This window comes from Lonchura striata, chromosome 3, assembly GCF_050655825.1.
Source record: "Lonchura striata isolate lonStrDom1 chromosome 3, ASM5065582v1, whole genome shotgun sequence".
Classification (NCBI taxonomy): domain Eukaryota; kingdom Metazoa; phylum Chordata; class Aves; order Passeriformes; family Estrildidae; genus Lonchura; species Lonchura striata.
Window position 1 is genome coordinate 72,221,386 of NC_140705.1, and position 17,541 is coordinate 72,238,926.

The 17,541-nt window shown below is 38.0% G+C and overlaps 1 protein-coding gene across 8 annotated transcripts in view; it reads left to right on the forward strand.

Annotated features, from left to right (window-relative positions):
- Window positions 1-3,504: 3,504 nt before the first annotated feature.
- The window catches only part of WDR27 (WD repeat domain 27), a 103,132-nt gene continuing 89,095 nt past the window's right edge, over window positions 3,505-17,541 (forward strand). For 7 of the 8 annotated variants that reach the window (XR_014953826.1, XR_014953827.1, XM_085575445.1 and 4 more), the window contains exons 1-11: window positions 3,505-3,769; window positions 4,609-4,750; window positions 6,967-7,091; window positions 7,557-7,670; window positions 8,476-8,527; window positions 8,968-9,038; window positions 9,905-10,019; window positions 11,330-11,459; window positions 14,445-14,548; window positions 14,942-15,036; window positions 16,606-16,739. Coding sequence is in view for 6 of the 8 variants with exons in the window: in XM_085575445.1 (XP_085431571.1) it covers window positions 3,587-3,769; window positions 4,609-4,750; window positions 6,967-7,091; window positions 7,557-7,670; window positions 8,476-8,527; window positions 8,968-9,038; window positions 9,905-10,019; window positions 11,330-11,459; window positions 14,445-14,548; window positions 14,942-15,036; window positions 16,606-16,739 (1,265 nt within the window). In the remaining 2 variants the exon portion in view is untranslated. The remainder of the gene's footprint in view (window positions 3,770-4,608; window positions 4,751-6,966; window positions 7,092-7,556; window positions 7,671-8,475; window positions 8,528-8,967; window positions 9,039-9,904; window positions 10,020-11,329; window positions 11,460-14,444; window positions 14,549-14,941; window positions 15,037-16,605; window positions 16,740-17,541) is intronic. The other variant, XM_077782100.2, reaches the window with a different exon arrangement.

Genomic DNA, 17,541 nt, shown 5'->3' on the forward strand with positions numbered 1-17,541 from the left:
TGTTTGACTGTTGCCATAAAGCTGACGTAAGGTCAGAGAACAGAAAAGCAGTACAACAGAGAGTAAATAAACCCAACACTGTTTTTGAATACTCACTGATTTCAGCAGTTAACTTGGCTGAGCTGCTTAAAATCATAAGCAAAAGTGAAAGTTTGAAAGTGAAAAAAAAATCTGCATGGAGTGCCTTGTGTACTAAGAGTTTCAAGAGAGCCTGTCCAAGGGCCCTGTGCTGAGTTAATGTTCTATCTTCAAAGCCCTCTATTTTCATAAATCCATGTAACTTGTTCTCTTCATTCCTAGCTTAAACAAGCTGGCTGCATAAGACTGCTGAATGCAGATTGTGATAAATTTTAGCTTTTTTGAAATCAGTTTTGTTCATATAAAGATTTTTATTCTGCTTAAAACATTAAAATATAGTTGCTAGAGCTAATTTTTAAAGTTCTTCTTATGATTGTGTATTGAGACCACTACAAATATACTGTTGGACACAAAAGTATGATATAAGGAACTGTTATTTCCAGCAGTCTTTCATTTTCCACGTAGATATCAATTTCAACTGGAGTTGCTGGAATGAGTCCAGAGAAGGGCAATGGGGCTGGTGAAGGGTCTGGAGCACATGTCCTGTAGGGAGCAGCTGAGGGAACTGGAGTTCTTTGTCCTGGAGAAGAGGAGGCTCAGGGGAGACCTTATCAATCTCCACAACCATGTGGAAGGAGGCTGTAGCCAGGTTGGGGTTGATCTTTTCTCCGAGGCAACAAATGGCTGGACAAGAGGAAATGGCCTCAAGATTTGCTATGGGAGGTATAGGCTGGACACTAGGAAAAATTCTTCACAGAAAGGGTGATCAGACACTGGAATGGGCTGCCCAGGGAGTTGCTGGAGTCTCTTGGGGAAAAAAAAAATGTATTTACTGTATAATGAAAGGGTGGATATGGCATTTAGTGCCATGGTCTAGTTGATACAGTGGTGTTCAATCATAGGTTGGACTCAGTAATTTCTGAAGTCTTTTCCAACCTAACTGGTTCTGTGATTCTGTGATTTGAGATAGGTGGGTACCCAAGGTGTGGGAATACGTGGAGCCAAGGTCTTTTAGCATTGCATTGCATAGAAACAGGACATTGTCAGAGGTGTTTAATGGGGGTGTGGTGAGCTATAAAATTCTTCTTGCACATTTACATGTCAATAATGATCACTCAAGAAATCAGTCCAAGATCTCTGATACTTCTTTGGATTGCTACCAGTTGTTATGGACAGTAGATTGTTGGATATATAGTAGGTACAAACATTGAAAGGCGACAATAAAGTCAGGTGAAAATTGTAAAAAAGAGTACTTAACTGCCTAGAAGCAGTTACAGAGACACATGTTTCAGAACAAGTTCTTTAAGATTCCCAGGGGTTGTTCACATGTCAGAACAGCACCTTTTTTGCTGTGTCAGCATTTATTTTTCTTTACCAATGACTAAACTGTTGTAACATATTCATGACTGTATCGCTCATCAAAATTGTCACCAGTATATTAACAATAAAATTTTCTCTAGTATTCCCAGCCATGAGTCACAGTTCAGAAAAATAGTGCCATGTGCAGTGCACTGAGTTGCCTCTGTGCAGCTGGTTCTCAATACAGTGGCTTTATTCAAATTCACATGGACACATTAAAGGGAGTTTTGACTGGTACTTTCTCCAGGCAAAACTAACAAGCACAGGGAGACTACGTTGTGAGTGATAATATATATCAGATGCTTATATAGGGCAAAAATGCTTGTAGTGTTAATTACAGACAGACACAATTAAGACATTCCTGTAGAAAATATATGTTTGAAAAGCAGTTGAGGTTGATATTGACTGATCTGCATCAAAATGGTTTAAGTTGGTGCAGATCAAAAACTTGGTTAAAAAATCATAACTCAGGCTGAAAGGGACTTCTGTCCACCTTCCTGTTCAAAACAGTTCTAATGAAATCAGGTTCCTCAGGGCCATGTCCATTGGACTCCTGGTAAACACCAGATATAGACATCCACAATACCTCTTCAGAAACTTGTTCTGATATTCAACCACTGTCATGATATTTTTAAAAATTAAATACTGATTTGGTGTGACCCTAATTGGATTTTCCCAGGATCCAAGTGATCACTGAGTGCCTCTGAGAAAAGTCTCTCTGTCTTTCCTGTATCCTCCAGTTATGTTGTTGTAGGCAACAATAAAGTCTCAGCTGTCTTTTCTCCAGTCTGAAGAGACTCAGCTCTCTCAGCCTCTCTGTGTACATAATTTTCTCCAGCTCCCTGACCGTCTTTTTGCTCTACACTAGAATTGCTCCAGTATGTCAGGATCCTTCTTGTACCAGAACCCCCAAAACTGGATGCAGCACTGCAGGTGTGGCCTTACAGCAGCCAAATAGAGGGGAAGGATCATTCCCACAACTTGCTGTCTACTCTCTATTACTAACACAGCCCAGGATGCAGTTAGCTGCTCTGCTGCAAGGGCACTGTGGTGGCTCATATTCAGCTTGTTCAGCAGGATGTCTGGATCCTTTTCTGAGGCGCCCCTTCCCAGTGAACCATCCTTCATCTTGCATGGAGTTACTATGTGCCAGATGTGGGATTCCCACTTACTCTTGTTGGACTCCACAAAATTGTCATCAGCCTGTTTCTGACTGCTCCCTCCAATTTGGCATCACCCACAAACTTGGGGAAAATAGGTTTGTTTTTCTTCTTGGTGCCTCACCACCTGCATTGTAAAAAATATGCTCCCTCTGTCCAATCCAAATCCACCTCCTCTTAGTTTAATGGTTTTGCCCCTTATCCTGACACTAAAGGTCTTGGTAAAAAGTTTTTCTCTGTCTTTCTTATATGCTTATTTTATATATTCACAGGGTACTATAAGGTGTCCCTAGAGCCTTTTTTCCAGGCTGAAAAAGTTCCACCTGAATATGAGGAAGAGTCATGCAGGTGACCATCCACTGGAACAGATTACCCAGAGAGGTTGTGGAGTTTCTCTCAAGATACGGATATGGAAATATTCAAGAATTGTCTGGATGCAATCCTGTGCCATGTGCTTTAGAATGAGTCTGCTTGAGCAGGGAGGCTGACCCAGATGATGCACCATGGTCTCTTCCAATCTGACCCATTCTGACTGTGATTCTGTGAAGAACCCAGATCTCTTATTGTCTTTACAGGAGAGATGTTCACCCCTTCCTTAAGGTCCCGCTCCAATGTCTGTGTTGTCCTGGGGTCCCCAGCACTGAGTGCAGTGCTCCAGCTGGTGTCACACGAGTGGGACACGAGTGGGGCACTCCTGAACCTTCTGGGCAGGCTGCTTTCTGTGCAGCCCAGGACATGGCTGTGGAGAGCCAGCAGGCAGCCGGTGGCAGGGCCCATTGCCCAGCTGAGGGGACAGCGCTGCCGCCGCGGGCCGGCCGCGCTCTGCGGGTGACCGAGGTCGGTCCCGCCCGGCCTCCCGTCAGCGGCGGCGCTGCCCCGGCGACGGGCCGGGGCCGGGGCCGGGGCCAGGGCCGGGGCCGGGCTCTCCGCTGCCCCGGGCGGGGCCGCGACCCGTGGGCCCCGCGGTCAGGACGCAGCCGGCTCGCAGGATGGAGGGCGCCGGGGCCCGCTGCGGCGCTGGAGGAAGCCGCGGCGCTGACGTGGTCTGCGAGAAACGCGTGTTTAAAGGCAAGCTGCCGGAGCCGCTCTTTCAGCTGGCATGCAGTCACGGCCACTGTGCTTTCCCTGTGAGTCGCAATGAGTTGTGCGTCTGGAACGCAGCCGCTGCTCAGGTAAAGGTAGAATAGAGCCCTTCGTAGGCTGCTACTTTAAACTAATTTATAAATAAAATACTTGAGCGTAATGTGGAAGCGTCAGGTTTCACTTAAGTGCTGGAAATGAACATTTGTTATGAATATTTTACTGTGATAAGAATAAAATAAGCTCTTGTGGTGGGCTGGCCTTAGCTGGCAGCTAAACCCAGTCTCCTGCTGACTCCTTCCCAGCAGGATAGGGGAGAGCATAGGATGAGAAAAAGTGAGAAGTCACAGGTAGAGACAAAGGTAGTTTAATGAGTGAAGGGAAGAGAAAGAAAAAAAGCTATACCAAAGCAATCACCACCCTCGACAACCAGAGAAATCTCAGTACAGGCTTTGAGCAACAGTCAATGTCCCAGGCCTCAACACCTTCTTGCATGCAATATCCCAGTTCTATTGCTGAGCATGACATCATATGGTAGGGAATATCCCTTTGCCAGTTCAGAAAACTGAAATATTTGTTCCAGCTGTGTCCCCTACCAAGCTCTTATGCATCTTCAGCTTATGATTGGGATGGGGAAACTGGGAAAAAGTGGGAAAAAAGAGAAGGCCTCAATCCTGTGCAAAAAGTATTTGGCAACAGCCAAAACATTGCTGTGTTATCATCGCTGTTTTTGTCACAAAATCCAAAGCATTGTGCCACACAGGCTGCTATGAAAAAAGTTAACTCCATCCCAGCCAAACCAGTACAGCTACATTGTAGTTTAGGTGATTTGGAAGTTGTAAATAAAAATAAGTTATTGTTCCATTTGTAGTTTTATATTATTCATAATCTTTGTTTGTTTCTTTAACTCTTCTTTATCTACATTTGTCAGCCATTATATTTGTCAGGGCATCATTACTCAGTTTCTGCACTGTCATTTGGAAGTAAAATCAATCCACTCCTTGTCTGCTCTGCTTCTCATGAACGTGTGATAGTGTGGAATCTTGATGAATGTACACAGAAAGTGCAAGAAGGTACAGTATTTTTTATGTAATATATATGTGTCATATATATAAGCAAAGAAGCGATGCAAAGGCAGCCATTCACCACCAATCACTCAGACCAGTGCTCAGCCAGTTTCTGAGTAACAACAACTTGGAAGGCCACCCCAACACCTCCTTTTCTCCCACTGCTCCTTCTAAAGCGAGATTGTTTTATTTCTGAGAAGCACGCCTCAGCCACTCAGATTCAGCAGCGTGAACAGCCATATTAATGCTGTGTTTCTCTCTTGCTCTTCTCCGGCACTGCCGAGTGGAACCAGGCCGGCAGCACAGCCACTCCTGTCATTGTCACACTGAGCTGGGGTGGGAGCTGGCCGAGGTGCTGTGGGGGAACCGGCGCCGGCCGGCCACCTCGGGGCAAACACAGAGAAAGCACTGCAGGGGTAGTGACGCTCTGCCACTGTGGAGTAAAATGGACAGAAGAAAAATTAATCATAGCAGTACTGCATAATTACACATGTAACGTCAAAGTGCTTTCTTTTCTGGAATACTTGTGGAACTAGGGTTTCGTATTCTGCTTTGCCTCTCCCTCTGCTTCTGGAACATTGTTTTCATGTGTGTGTGCAAGAGAGATCAATGCAAGTATCTGATCTGGGAGAAGAGTGCATGTGTGAATAAGCGTTGTGGTGACATAGCACACAGAGAGTAGGAATTTTAGTGTCCTGACCACCATCTTGGTTTGGAGCCTCAACCAATGGCATTAGATTCTAGGGAGCAGTGCTAACCTCTCTGCAAGCTTAAATTCATTGGAAAGTAGAAGAATAACAAAACAAAAAAGGAAAAGAAAAATAGCAAGATCCCCAGAGTCATAATTCACTGGATTCCCAGTGGTAGTCTGTCCCCTTTTAGTAACAATATTTAAAGTTGCATGGCATTGTCCCACACTATTAAAAGTTTCCTCCTTGTTACCTGTAATTAGAGATTTGTCAATGATTTAATGTGAGTGAGTTCTCTTGTACTCTGCTCTCTTTTGAATTTGTAAATCTATATAATATGAAACCAATGTTGTAAAGAAAAGTTTAACAATATCAATGTTTTTTATAAAAAAAAGTTAAGTATTAAATTTTAAACCATGTAAGAGCAACATAGAGAACCAAAGGGTATTTGAGGAACTGGAAATAAAATGGGACTGTGAATTTGGAGGAAATAAAACTGGAAGATAGGTATAGAAAGCAGTAGAGAGATAAAGAGTATGTGTAGTTTTGATACAAAGGCATTTGGCATCCAGATTGTCTACTGCTTGATTTTTTCATTTTGTCTCCATCTATGGAATCTTCAGCAGATGCTATAGAGACTTTGTCTCCACAGACTGTCCTCTGCACATTCTTGGCATGTTTTCTCATATTATTTCTTACAAACTTTGTCAAAGTAGTTAAGAAATTCTTTGTGTGATCTTGCCCTGTTAATCAATTGTAAAAAAACTCCTCAGCATCAAATATGAAAGCCTGAAAGGACATCTGTAGTTATGCTTGTATTCTAGATAATTTGTTCCTATGAAATCCTAACATTTAGTGACATATCCAAACCATTCTCACATCATTAAGGGCAGCATTATAAAATAGGGATCAGCAGAAACCAATCTACTTGAACCAGTGAGATGACCAGAATGAAATAATGAAGACATGATAGAAATATGTCCTGTTTTCAGATTTAGTCTTATCTGAGTGTATAATGGTATTTAGTGGTGTACTTTCTCTTTCAGCCTTTTCACACAGAAAAATTAAAACCAGAAAAGGAAAATCCTCTACTTTTTGGCTGAGCGACTGCCATATTCTTCCAGAAGTATTTATCAAAGTTGTGTTTTGCTGGGCTTCAGTTAGGATTTCTTACTCCATAATGAACGTGGCAGTAGTGGGTTCCATGGGCACATCATCCTACTCCAACAATCCTTTCCCTTGCAATCTTCAATGGAAGCAAGAAAGCATGATTTGATGGGATTTATTATTATCATAAGGAGTGATAGATCATATCTAGGAAACAGGGCAGATGGAGGAATTCTGGTGGCCCATAGTTCTATGCTTTTCTTTCCAATACCCTGGTGTATTTAAACAGTGTGTTTTTCTGTACATATTCCTGACAGAAACTGGGACAGCTTTGTGGTTAGTAATTGCTATGCAAATTTTCTAAGGATCTCACTGCACTAGATTTTTATATTTCATTGAGTCTCACTAACAATACAATTGCTGCAGGGTTTGCACCTCGAGGAATTGTTATAGGAACTCTTTTGGGAATGGTGCTTCATGTAAGATTTAGTCCAGATGATGAACAAGTGGCAGTATGTGCTGGAAATCAGATCTACATGTTAAGTGCAAAGGTGAGATAGTATTGTTTGTAGCCATGGTACTGGTATTTCTTTTACTTAATCACTTTCAAATAAAATAATGATAGAGAAATGTTAGTAAAATTAAGCAAAAACATTCATTTTGTGTCACAAAATAAGTAGGAACTGGCACTTGATAATACATCATATATCAGATAGAAGACTATGTTTAAAGAGTTGAAATGAAACAGTATCTCAATAACTTAAAAGTGGAAAATATTCTTAGTCTTATGAAAAACTCTTCCTGTATCATTCAGTCTGATGAAGCAAAAGTAATGTGTAGTGGTTTTGCCAGCAGGATGTTATACAGAACTTCAGTTTCAGTAAAAATCTTACTGACTTATACTTTGAAAACAAATCTGACAATGCTTAGCAAGAGTTATTAATTATTAAAACACTTAATCATCAATTTTATGTTGAAATCTATTTTGTTTTTATTTTTGACTTGATTAATCACAGAATGAAGCTATACTAGCTGAATTGCATGGACACCTGGCTCCGGTGACTGCTGCTGAGTTTTGCACATGGGAGAAAAGTATGCTCATATCAGTGTCAGAAGACAGAACCTTTAAGGCAAGGAAATTGTAAAGATGAACTTCAAAAAAAAATTTAGTAAATATGTGAACTATTCTTATTTATTCCCCTTGAAATATGCTCTGAAGATTAAGTAAAAAATATCTTGGACTTCATGCAGATAAGGACATTGTTCTTCAAATTGCTTGGGAAATTATAACAAAAATTAATTGCTCTTTTTTAAAAGAAAAATTCAGGTTTTGTATATTCAAAACTTTTGACATTTAAGTATTAACTTAATTATTATTATCATCTGGCAAATAGAAATAATATATTTTGATCAACTTGGCTGTAACTGAAGTGTTTCAGGTATGCTAAGCTGAAGGAAAACATTGCCCTTTGAGTCTGCTGAAATAAATTTGAATTTTCCTTTTTGGGATTATTGGACTGTATGCAATCCCCTTCCCTTCCCCTTCCCCTTCCCCTTCCCCTTCCCCTTCCCCTTCCCCTTCCCCTTCTCCTTCCCCTTCTCCTTCCCCTTCCTTTTCTTTTACCTTTCTTTTCCCTTTCCTTTTTCATATATGCCTTTTTCTAAATTTAGCTAAAATCACTGAAAGATCAACCTAAGAAAAATTTATACTTTATGTATCCATATCATGTGAGTTTGCGTTTTTCCACCGGGGATGATTATCAGTTGGACAAAATCCTTCATAAATGGAAATAGGTGCTGAAAAAAAAATTGTTCTTAAGAATATAACTTTAAATTACTGTTTTGTTCTGTTTTCACTATGTGATGGCTGTTAAAATTGTGTTTTTTTAAGTAGATACCTATCTTTATATCTTTTTAATTTTTTTTTATCATAAGGTGTGGGACTATTCTACAAGTCAGTTAATATATCAGTCAGGAATAATAACAGGTAATTTTTCTATTTTTAAATGTATTTTTGTATAGCAAAAACTTCCTATCTCTAAATAATAATCTCTTATTATTATAGAAGTTTTGGGTTGATTTAGTGAAAATAATACTTGTAGGCAAGGTAGCAGTAAACATACTATCCTTTAAAGCCAACCGTAAATAGCTTTTCCTTTAATGTCTGCTTCCCAATGTATAGTTTTAGTGTACTCTCATAAACAAGTCTGCAAACCACGTCACAGCAGCTTGGGTGACAGGTGCAGGAAACCACTGCCATGGCAGTTTAGGTGATGGGCAATCCAGAGAGCTGCAAACAGAACTGCAGTAAGGGCTTTTCCCCCCTCTCTTTATAAATAAGAAAATTCAAATTTGAATCATGTATTTAAATTAAATATCAGATTTGTGTCTACTCTAGAAATGCTTTTATCTTTCTTTTGTGAGCAGCATTTCCTTTGCTAAGTCTGCTAATTGATGAAGAAAACAAACAGGTTATCACTGGATGTACTGAGGGACAGGTAAGAATTGTTCATTAAACTCAGTCTCTGTGTCAAGAGTCAACTATTATTGATGCTTCTGTCTATAAAAAAGGTTCACAAACTGCCTAATTTTTTTGAATTGTTAAAAGAGTTATTTTAATAGGCATAATTCAGTGCTTTTAGCATAAACCATAAATGGTTTATACAGAAACTTTTTCCTGAAAACCAGGAAAACTTTAAAGAGCACAATCAATGATTATGTAAGAAGAGCACACTGAGAGGCTATAAATATATCTGTTTTAAAAGAAAAAAGGTGAAAAATAGGATTCTCCTATTTTGGCCAAAAAAAGAAATGCATGACAATTAAATGGAAGAGGTTATGATTTCAGCATGTGGGAATTCTAATAAAAATGTGGTAAATGTGAATATCCATTTCACCACCTCTTTAATGGTAAGAATATATTTACGTGATAATTTCCAGATGTTTTTCTTCAATGTTACTGTTCAGTAATTTTGAAGAAAATGAAAGCTTTAACTGTAGTGGTATCTAAACCAAGAAAGGTATAAATGAAATTCATGCACATGACCTAGTGAGCAATTCCATGCATGTCACCTGTGATTTTTAATTGTGAGAAATAGACTATAAGAAGCTTTTTTTCAAAACACATAAACATGTGAGAATTAGATGTACAGCTCAAACTGATCATTGCTGCTTTGATTATCTTTAACAGTCTTAGCATCTCTAACAACATGTAATTGGAGTTCTTGTCCAAGGTGAGATGCCATATACAAAAGGTCACTAATTATATCTATGGTTTTAAATGTTGGATCTTTAGTTTGTATTCATGTAAGCTTTATCTTTAGTGTCAAAAGGTTATTGCAATAGCTTTTTCTTTTTCTTGCAGCTTTGGATCTTCAGTGTAATCAGTGAACATAATTACCATTGCGTAGCACATATCGACTTAAAGAAAGAGCAAGAGAAATTCTGTAATAAAGTGTGGAAATCTGGCAAAGAGATAGGTAGCACAATGCTCCTAGAATGCTGTTTATGGTATAGCCTAGTTGTTACTGGCTACTGAGTGTGTGCTTTTTTTACCATGATAATTTATCGTGACAGACTTATGAGTCTTAGACTGTGGCATGGAATTCTTATTTAAGATGATATGTAGTTGGGTATTGGTGTATCTGGAAGGAATTATGCATGTATGTATGTAATAAATTCTTGGCCAGTGCATTTGTTAATGAAATATTGCATTATGTACACTATTAAGTATTTGCTTTTATTGAATTCATTGTCCAAGGCCTCAGTGAGAACAGAACTAGTGCCTAAAAATTAATCCCTTGTCAAAATGGAGTACTATTTCTCAGTTACCTTTGAAGTTCCTATGATTCTCTTTTTTTTTTTTTTTTTTTTTAATCTATACCAGTGCCTTCATAATATGATATTTCTCTAGCTGTGATATTTCTAATGGTATAACACAGAGTACACATAAGTCTTTATAGGCTGCCCTGGTAACCCAGCAGTGATTCCCTGGTATCAGACTGGTTTAGTCATTCCCTTGTTGTGCCTTGGGATGGCCGTGAGCAGGTGACAGCCTGGGTACAATGGGAGGTCACCCTCTCCCTGGTGAGGTACAGACCCATGTCCCCTCAGCACTGCTGTGGCTTTCCTAGGGAAAAGGAAATCTGGTTTCCCATGCTTGCTCTTTTTCTGGATCAATGACTGTTGTATTCTTACCAGCCTAGTGGTCCAGCTTCCATAATCCTGAAGTCCTAACCTAAGGAGAAAGACTCCTGCATTTCTTGTTATCATTTAAAACCTATGGATCTGACTTTCATGTTTGAGAATGATGTAATGTCTGTGTCTAATGCTGAATTTGATGCTAGTAGCACCCAAGTGTGAATTACACAAGCAGAATGGATTGGAGACTCCTTGGGAACAGGGAACTGAGGTGGATTTTCATCTTGCTTTTGGATTATGTTGTAGCTTTAGTGCCAAGAGAATTTTCAGGCTAAATGGAGAGATACTCAGCATATTTAAGGATTCTTGGAATACGACTTTCAGGGTCATTTCTTGATATGAAAACACCTAAAATCTGCAAACTTGTTTTCAGTTCATAAGTAGGGTCTTTGGATTTTGTCTTTAGATATGTGGGAAAACCCCACATAATAATGAGCAAAACTGGCTCCTAGGAAATATCCATCTTTCAAAATAGAAGTTTCTTGAGTGTGGTCTTAGTTTTTCATGACTACTACAAATTCTCTCTTGAATCCTGTATGTTTCCCTTATTTCATAGTATTTTGATAGCTGATATTGTTGACTTTCTTAGGTAAAGGGCAAAATAATTCCAAGCTTTGCAAAACAGATATGAGACCAGAAGGATCAGTGGAAACATCATTGCCTATCCTCTTAATTGAGCATTGTGACTTTTTTGTATGTTTCCATAATGAGGAAAACACGTAAGTCCTTTAAAATATAACTTAGTATTTGAGTCAAATGTATTTCATGGCGTTCCTATTTATGCTTGGATTATTTTCACTGAAAGCTTGTATTTTTTAAAAAACGCAATAGGAAAATCAAATAATGCTTTTAGAGATCAGCAAGTTTTAGTGGCCTACTCTTAGGAAGATAATGTACACAAGCTGATACAAAATTAAAACTGGGTTTTATTCTGAAAAATAATTCTATAAAAATGTAATTGAGAATATCTATTGTAACATTTATTGATACCAGCTAATCAGAGGAGTTAAAAAGTAATTGATAAATCAAATTTATTTTGAGTTTGCTTTCCTAAAGCAATATGTGATGCAGCCACTGTGCGACTGTATCAGTTTGTCTTCCAAATTTAAATAATTTTTGAACTACATAACCTGCTCCAGTCAAACGTCTGTCAGAGGGACAGATGTTTCAGAATATGATGCTTTTACTCATTCCCATGTAATTGGTTAGCCAGCAGAATTAATCCTTGCATTGCATTTCTTTCCTGAAGAAAAGTTTATTATCAGGCACCTGGAGATCTGTTCAGGACACTCCCACAAGAACTGTCTCAAATAACAACTTGTTTGTGTTGTAATTTATGATTGTCACTTGTGTAAATTTCTCAGCCCCACCATATTTTAGAAAACTCTTGTCCTAACCTTTGCTCTGTTGTGGGTTATTCAGATGGAACTGATTAATCTTGTTAGATATATAAATAACTTTTGATAAACAAAGAAGAAAAATATCCAGCAGTCCTGGACAATTTTGGTTGTCTTTATCTTAAGTAATTATTCATGGTTATTTTCATGATGCCTGCATATTTAGAAGTACCACCATTGAGAGGAAGGAAGTGGTGATTTTTAAGATGCACATCTCAGATATATTTTAATGCAGTGACAGTACTTGAAGGTCATATGATGAATTACCACTGTCTGTCTTATTGCTTGTGTAATACCACTCTCAAAGTATCAAAGCTTTGCCTTCATCACAACTCTAAGTTTGATTTGAACAGCAGCAAATCTTTGAAGATGACAAATTTTATGGCAATAAAGAACCCATCATATCCCTAGTGAGGTTGTTCAATTTTACCTTTAGCCTGAATTACTCTTTTTTCATATGCAGGCTTTTCATATGTTTTTTACTCTGTTAGTCCAGTGCCAGCCACTATGGTGTTCCCTCTTGGGACAGCAAATTACAGCTCATGAACAAGTTACTTCTGCAGTTCTGGATAAAATAGTTTGTACCTTGTAGAAGGCATGGTTTGTGTAACATTTTAATATTTTATTTTGAAAATATCTGAAACTCAGTCTCATTTATTTTTTAATCACCTTTTGGGACATGGTTGCCTGAAATAGATACACAGTAATGGATAATTTGAAATAATTTTCTGATTTGAGATAAAATCACTTTTCCATACCCACCTCTTACTGCTTCACAGAGTACATCTAAGGTCTATTATATCAGCTATCACATTGCAGCTGAAGGTTTTGTTCTGCTTATAAACAACCATGGCCATTAAATTCTGCTATTAATTCAGTTCTATTATATTTTGTGTTGAGAATTTTGTGTTTATAAAAATTTTTTTCTATTTACTTTTTAAAGACCGTGTATCGGTTTTAGCAAGTGCTTCAGATTTGTCTGAAGAATTGAGCAAACCCTGATACACTGCTTTTCCTGTCTGCAATGAAAAGCAACAATGAAACAATTTTGGAACACTGATGTCCAAAATTAGGCATCTCCCACTTTCCTAAGCTTTTTGACATTGAGCAATCTCATCACAATGGATTTTATTATTGTAAATTTGGAGTGAGTTAAACTTCCTGGATATATCACTTTATGGTGTTTGTAATAACTTGATAGTGACACTTCTTTATACATAATTCAAAGAATTTGCAAATTAAATCAGTCTGTTACTGCTGTAATGAAAGTAGTGCAAACCACAAATAAAATTATTCACATCATGTTAAAAGTATCGCAAACCAGAAATGAAACTGTCTTTTCCAGTCTGCTTCTTAACATATTTGACTGTATACATTTAGGGTTTGGGGGTTTTGTTTGTTTGTTTGTTTGTTTGTTTGTTGGGGGCATAAAATTAGTACTAAGCCACTATGGGGAGTTTTTTCATACCAAGTTACAGCATCATATTTTTCATATCCTTCAACTCTGTGGTCTGATTTTAAATCAAACTAATAAGCCTACTGACTCCTATTTAGAAAATTTAGTAAAATGATGCCAATTTTTATTTATTGGGGCATCAAAATTTTTTTAATTCTTTTGAGAATGACAACTGCTTGCTATTCTGTTACAATTATCTTATGCTTGATAATATATTTCTCCTGTGAGGCTGTTAACTGAAATTAACAAACCCATTACTTTACTCTGTAGTGTTTGCAGCAGCTGGATTTCATTACCCAACTGCAATAGTGCTGTCACTAAGCACAGGCTGAGCCAGACATTCCAGACTTGCCTGGGGTTTTTTCCCTTCAGTTTGTACTGACTTTTCTCTTGTAATTTAATTGTGTAAAAACATACATTGAATTTCCCTGTGTTTTGGGTTTTCATATAAGAGTGGTTAGAGTAAACTATGAGTAGACTTACCGCTTGGTTTGAATTTTCTTTTTGTGTATATGATACTTTTATCATCTCCCAACTCTTAAAAACCACAGTAATTTTTTGAAGAAAAGTATTTCCTGTGCAGTTTTAGATGTGCCATGAAGCACTTACATGAAGTCAAGGATTGTGTTCTGCTCTTACTTTTCAGAACTTCACCAATTTTGCTTGAAACTTTGAGCTACAGATTTGGGAAAAAAAGCTTTAAATTTAATGTATTTTTTCTGTGTGTGCTTTATTATTGTTGTACTGGGACTGAGCAATAAGCATTAAAAAACTCGATTTCTGTTTGTTGTATGGTAGTAAGAAAAGCTTCTTTATCCTACTCAGAGATATTTTTCTCCTTGTTTTAATAGATATTCTTCCCAGAATACTAGCTATTTTTGGATAGGAACCTCCACTGGCTTGTTAATAATTAATTTGGCAAACTTTGAATTAGAAGCTGTTTTATCTTACAGAGGTATGCTTAAAAGCTATATTATTATATTGTGATTGCTTTTGTTGTCTGACATAAATAATGTAAGAATTAGGTTGTGAAATAGCAGAATATAATAGAAACCAAATGTTTTTAAAATTTTTTTTTTCCTAATAGCTTGTGTATATTTTCCTGGCCCTGGTGACTTTTCTCAGAAGACACATTGGTGCTAGATCTGTGTAGTGGCTAGCAGTGAATTTTTATTCAATTTTGCAGTTCATAAGTGTTAAACAAAAGAAATCTTATTCTGCTTCATTAAAATTTGAGGGTAAAATAGAATTATATACTCTGAAAACAGTGGATTAGGGTCATGTTAAATTAGTATGAGTGATTTTTTTGTGTTGTCTTAGAGTTAGGTTTTTTCCTTGTGAAATGCAGGTATTATTTTGTTCTTCTTTGGTAAAGATTACAGTGACCTCAGCATTCGGATAGCCAGATTATGTGCATTAACAAGGAAGGCAGCTAATGGAAAGGTAAGTATACAGTAAAAATTGCTTTAATAAATGTTAACAGTTACAGTTATTTTCAATCAATATTTGCACATTTTGCTAACAGATTAGTGCAGATTTGTATTATTTAATGTGACTTGCATAGTAATTTCTTTGAAGAGGGTTGATTCTTCATTATGGAATCTGCTAGTTTGAAGCTCTCACAGGTTATATACAGTCCAAAGTGATTAATAAGGAAAAGGTGAATTGTTACAGTGTTCAGGATGTACCTTGAATGTCAAGAATGACCACTGAAGAAGCAGAGCAAATCTTTTAAGAGGAAAAAAAATATATGTTTCTCAAATAAAAGTTAGGATGTGCTACTTCTAAATCCTTCTAAAGGATCTGTCAAAGCTATTTGGGTTGTTGTGGGAGGATGGATTGTAGGAGAATAGAGACAGTGCTGAAGGCACTTACCCCTGAGGAGTTGCAACTGTACAAATTACCAAAGAGAAGGAACAGCCTTGTCTTTAACAGGTCACAGCTGTGTACAATAAGGATGGTCCAGTAAGGATGGGTGTTATAAAAGAGTGGGTCAGCTGGTTGAGAAGAGAGTTGGAGTCTGTTGCCTGTGCTGCTGTGAGGGGCAAGGGTCATGTGGTTGTGTTAAGAGACAGTAAAGGTCAGGTGTTCATGTTAGGGACAGTAAGGGTTTGTATGTGCTGCTAGGGACAGAAAGGGTCAGGTGTTCATGGTAGGGACACTAAGGGTTTGTATGTGCTGCTAGGGACAGAAAGGGTCAGGTGTTCATGTTAGGGACAGTAAGGGTTTGTATGTGCTGCTAGGGACAGAAAGGGTCAGTTGGTTGTGATAGAGATGGAGAGAAGTTAGGCAGCTGTGTGGAAGAAAGAAAAGGAGCCAGTGCTGTGAGGAGCTGCCTGTGGGAATTCACAGAGAGAAGGTATGAAAGTCTTACAGCAAGATAATAAATGAATGGTGATAGTTAGTTCCCATCCACTGTTGATTAGTGCCAAGCACTGATGCCAACAATTGGTGGTGGCCTGTATGGGGATGGATCCCAACAGGTAGTGAGAAAATTTATGTTGAAAGCCACCAAAAGTGAATTTAAGGAAATGGAAGGTATTTTTATCTGTGTACTCTATTTTTGATTTTGCAGTTTTCCTACAGATGTAAGCTCAATCTAGGCTACATATATAACATAGACGTCTTTTGCTTTAGAGGAGGATTTTGTTTAAATTCAGCTCTTAGCATGTTCTCATCATGTTGCTGAGGGCAGTCTTTCTTCCATGTGTGCTTTTTTTCTCATAACTCTTATTGCAGGATTGTCTCTAGTGTAGGTGGTGCTGGAATTTCTGTCACTGTTATGTGTGTAAGTTTGTTAAAAACACATTTAAGCAACATTGGCATATTTTTGAAGGGTAGCTTTAAACACTCTTCCACTTAATCCTCTTAATGATTAATCACAAAATGGATATTTTTGATTAATTTTTATAAATTTCAGAAATTGATTTTACTTTTCATTATAAATGCATTATGTTTTGAGCTTAAATTATATTAAGTAAATGGAATGTTAACTTATGGTGCTTGCTGCAGGTTTTATGCTTGATTGCCTCGATGTTTGAAGATATGATTGCTGTGTTGGAAGTTAAGCTTCCAGCATTAGTAAGAACTCAGCACAGTGATTTTCTCCCACGTGGGAATGAGAGAAGTCTATCAGTCATTGCCAGGTACAGAATTATTAAATGTTTTCTCTCCATGTTGGATGATAGATTTTTTTTATCTGACACTACAGTGTGTCATACGGCTTTCTACAGTGCTGCTTGTTGACATGGTTTGATTTTACATCTTGTCTTATCATGCTTTAGTTGTATTGTGAGGGGGAAATCGCAGAATGGTTGAGTTTGGAAGGCACCTCTTCAGGTCATCTTGTCCAACCACTCTGCTCAAGTAGAGACACTTGGAGTCATTTACTTATCACAATGTCCAAACAACTTTAGAATATGTCAATGAAGAGAGATGTCCCAACCTCTCTGGGTAGCCTGTGCCAGTGCTCAGTCACCTTCACAGTAAATAAGTGTTTCCTGGTGTTGAGAGAGAACCTCCTGTGTTTAAAAATTTGTGTATTGCCTCTTGTCCTGCTGCTGGCTTTAGGGCACAGAGCCTGGCTCTGGAGTTTGCTTTACAGCCTGTACTGCTGCATGGGCTTGTTCCTCCTCTGCTGAAGGACTTAGCATTTCACCTTGTTGAGCTTCAAAAGGTTGCTGTTGGCCCATTTATGCAGACAATAAATGTTTCCTTGGATGACAACACAACCTGCTTCTCTTTAAGACACTCCTCTCAGCTTTGAGTCATCAATAAACATGGTGAGAGTCACCCTGCTCCCTTATCCAAATTATTAGTGCAGATGTTGAATGGAATTATTATATCCATGGAATCCTATAGAATGGAGTTATAACCTCTAGGTTATTCCACTAGTTCCTGCTTTTCAACTAGATTTTGATCATCACAGTCTGGGCCTGGTTGCTCATC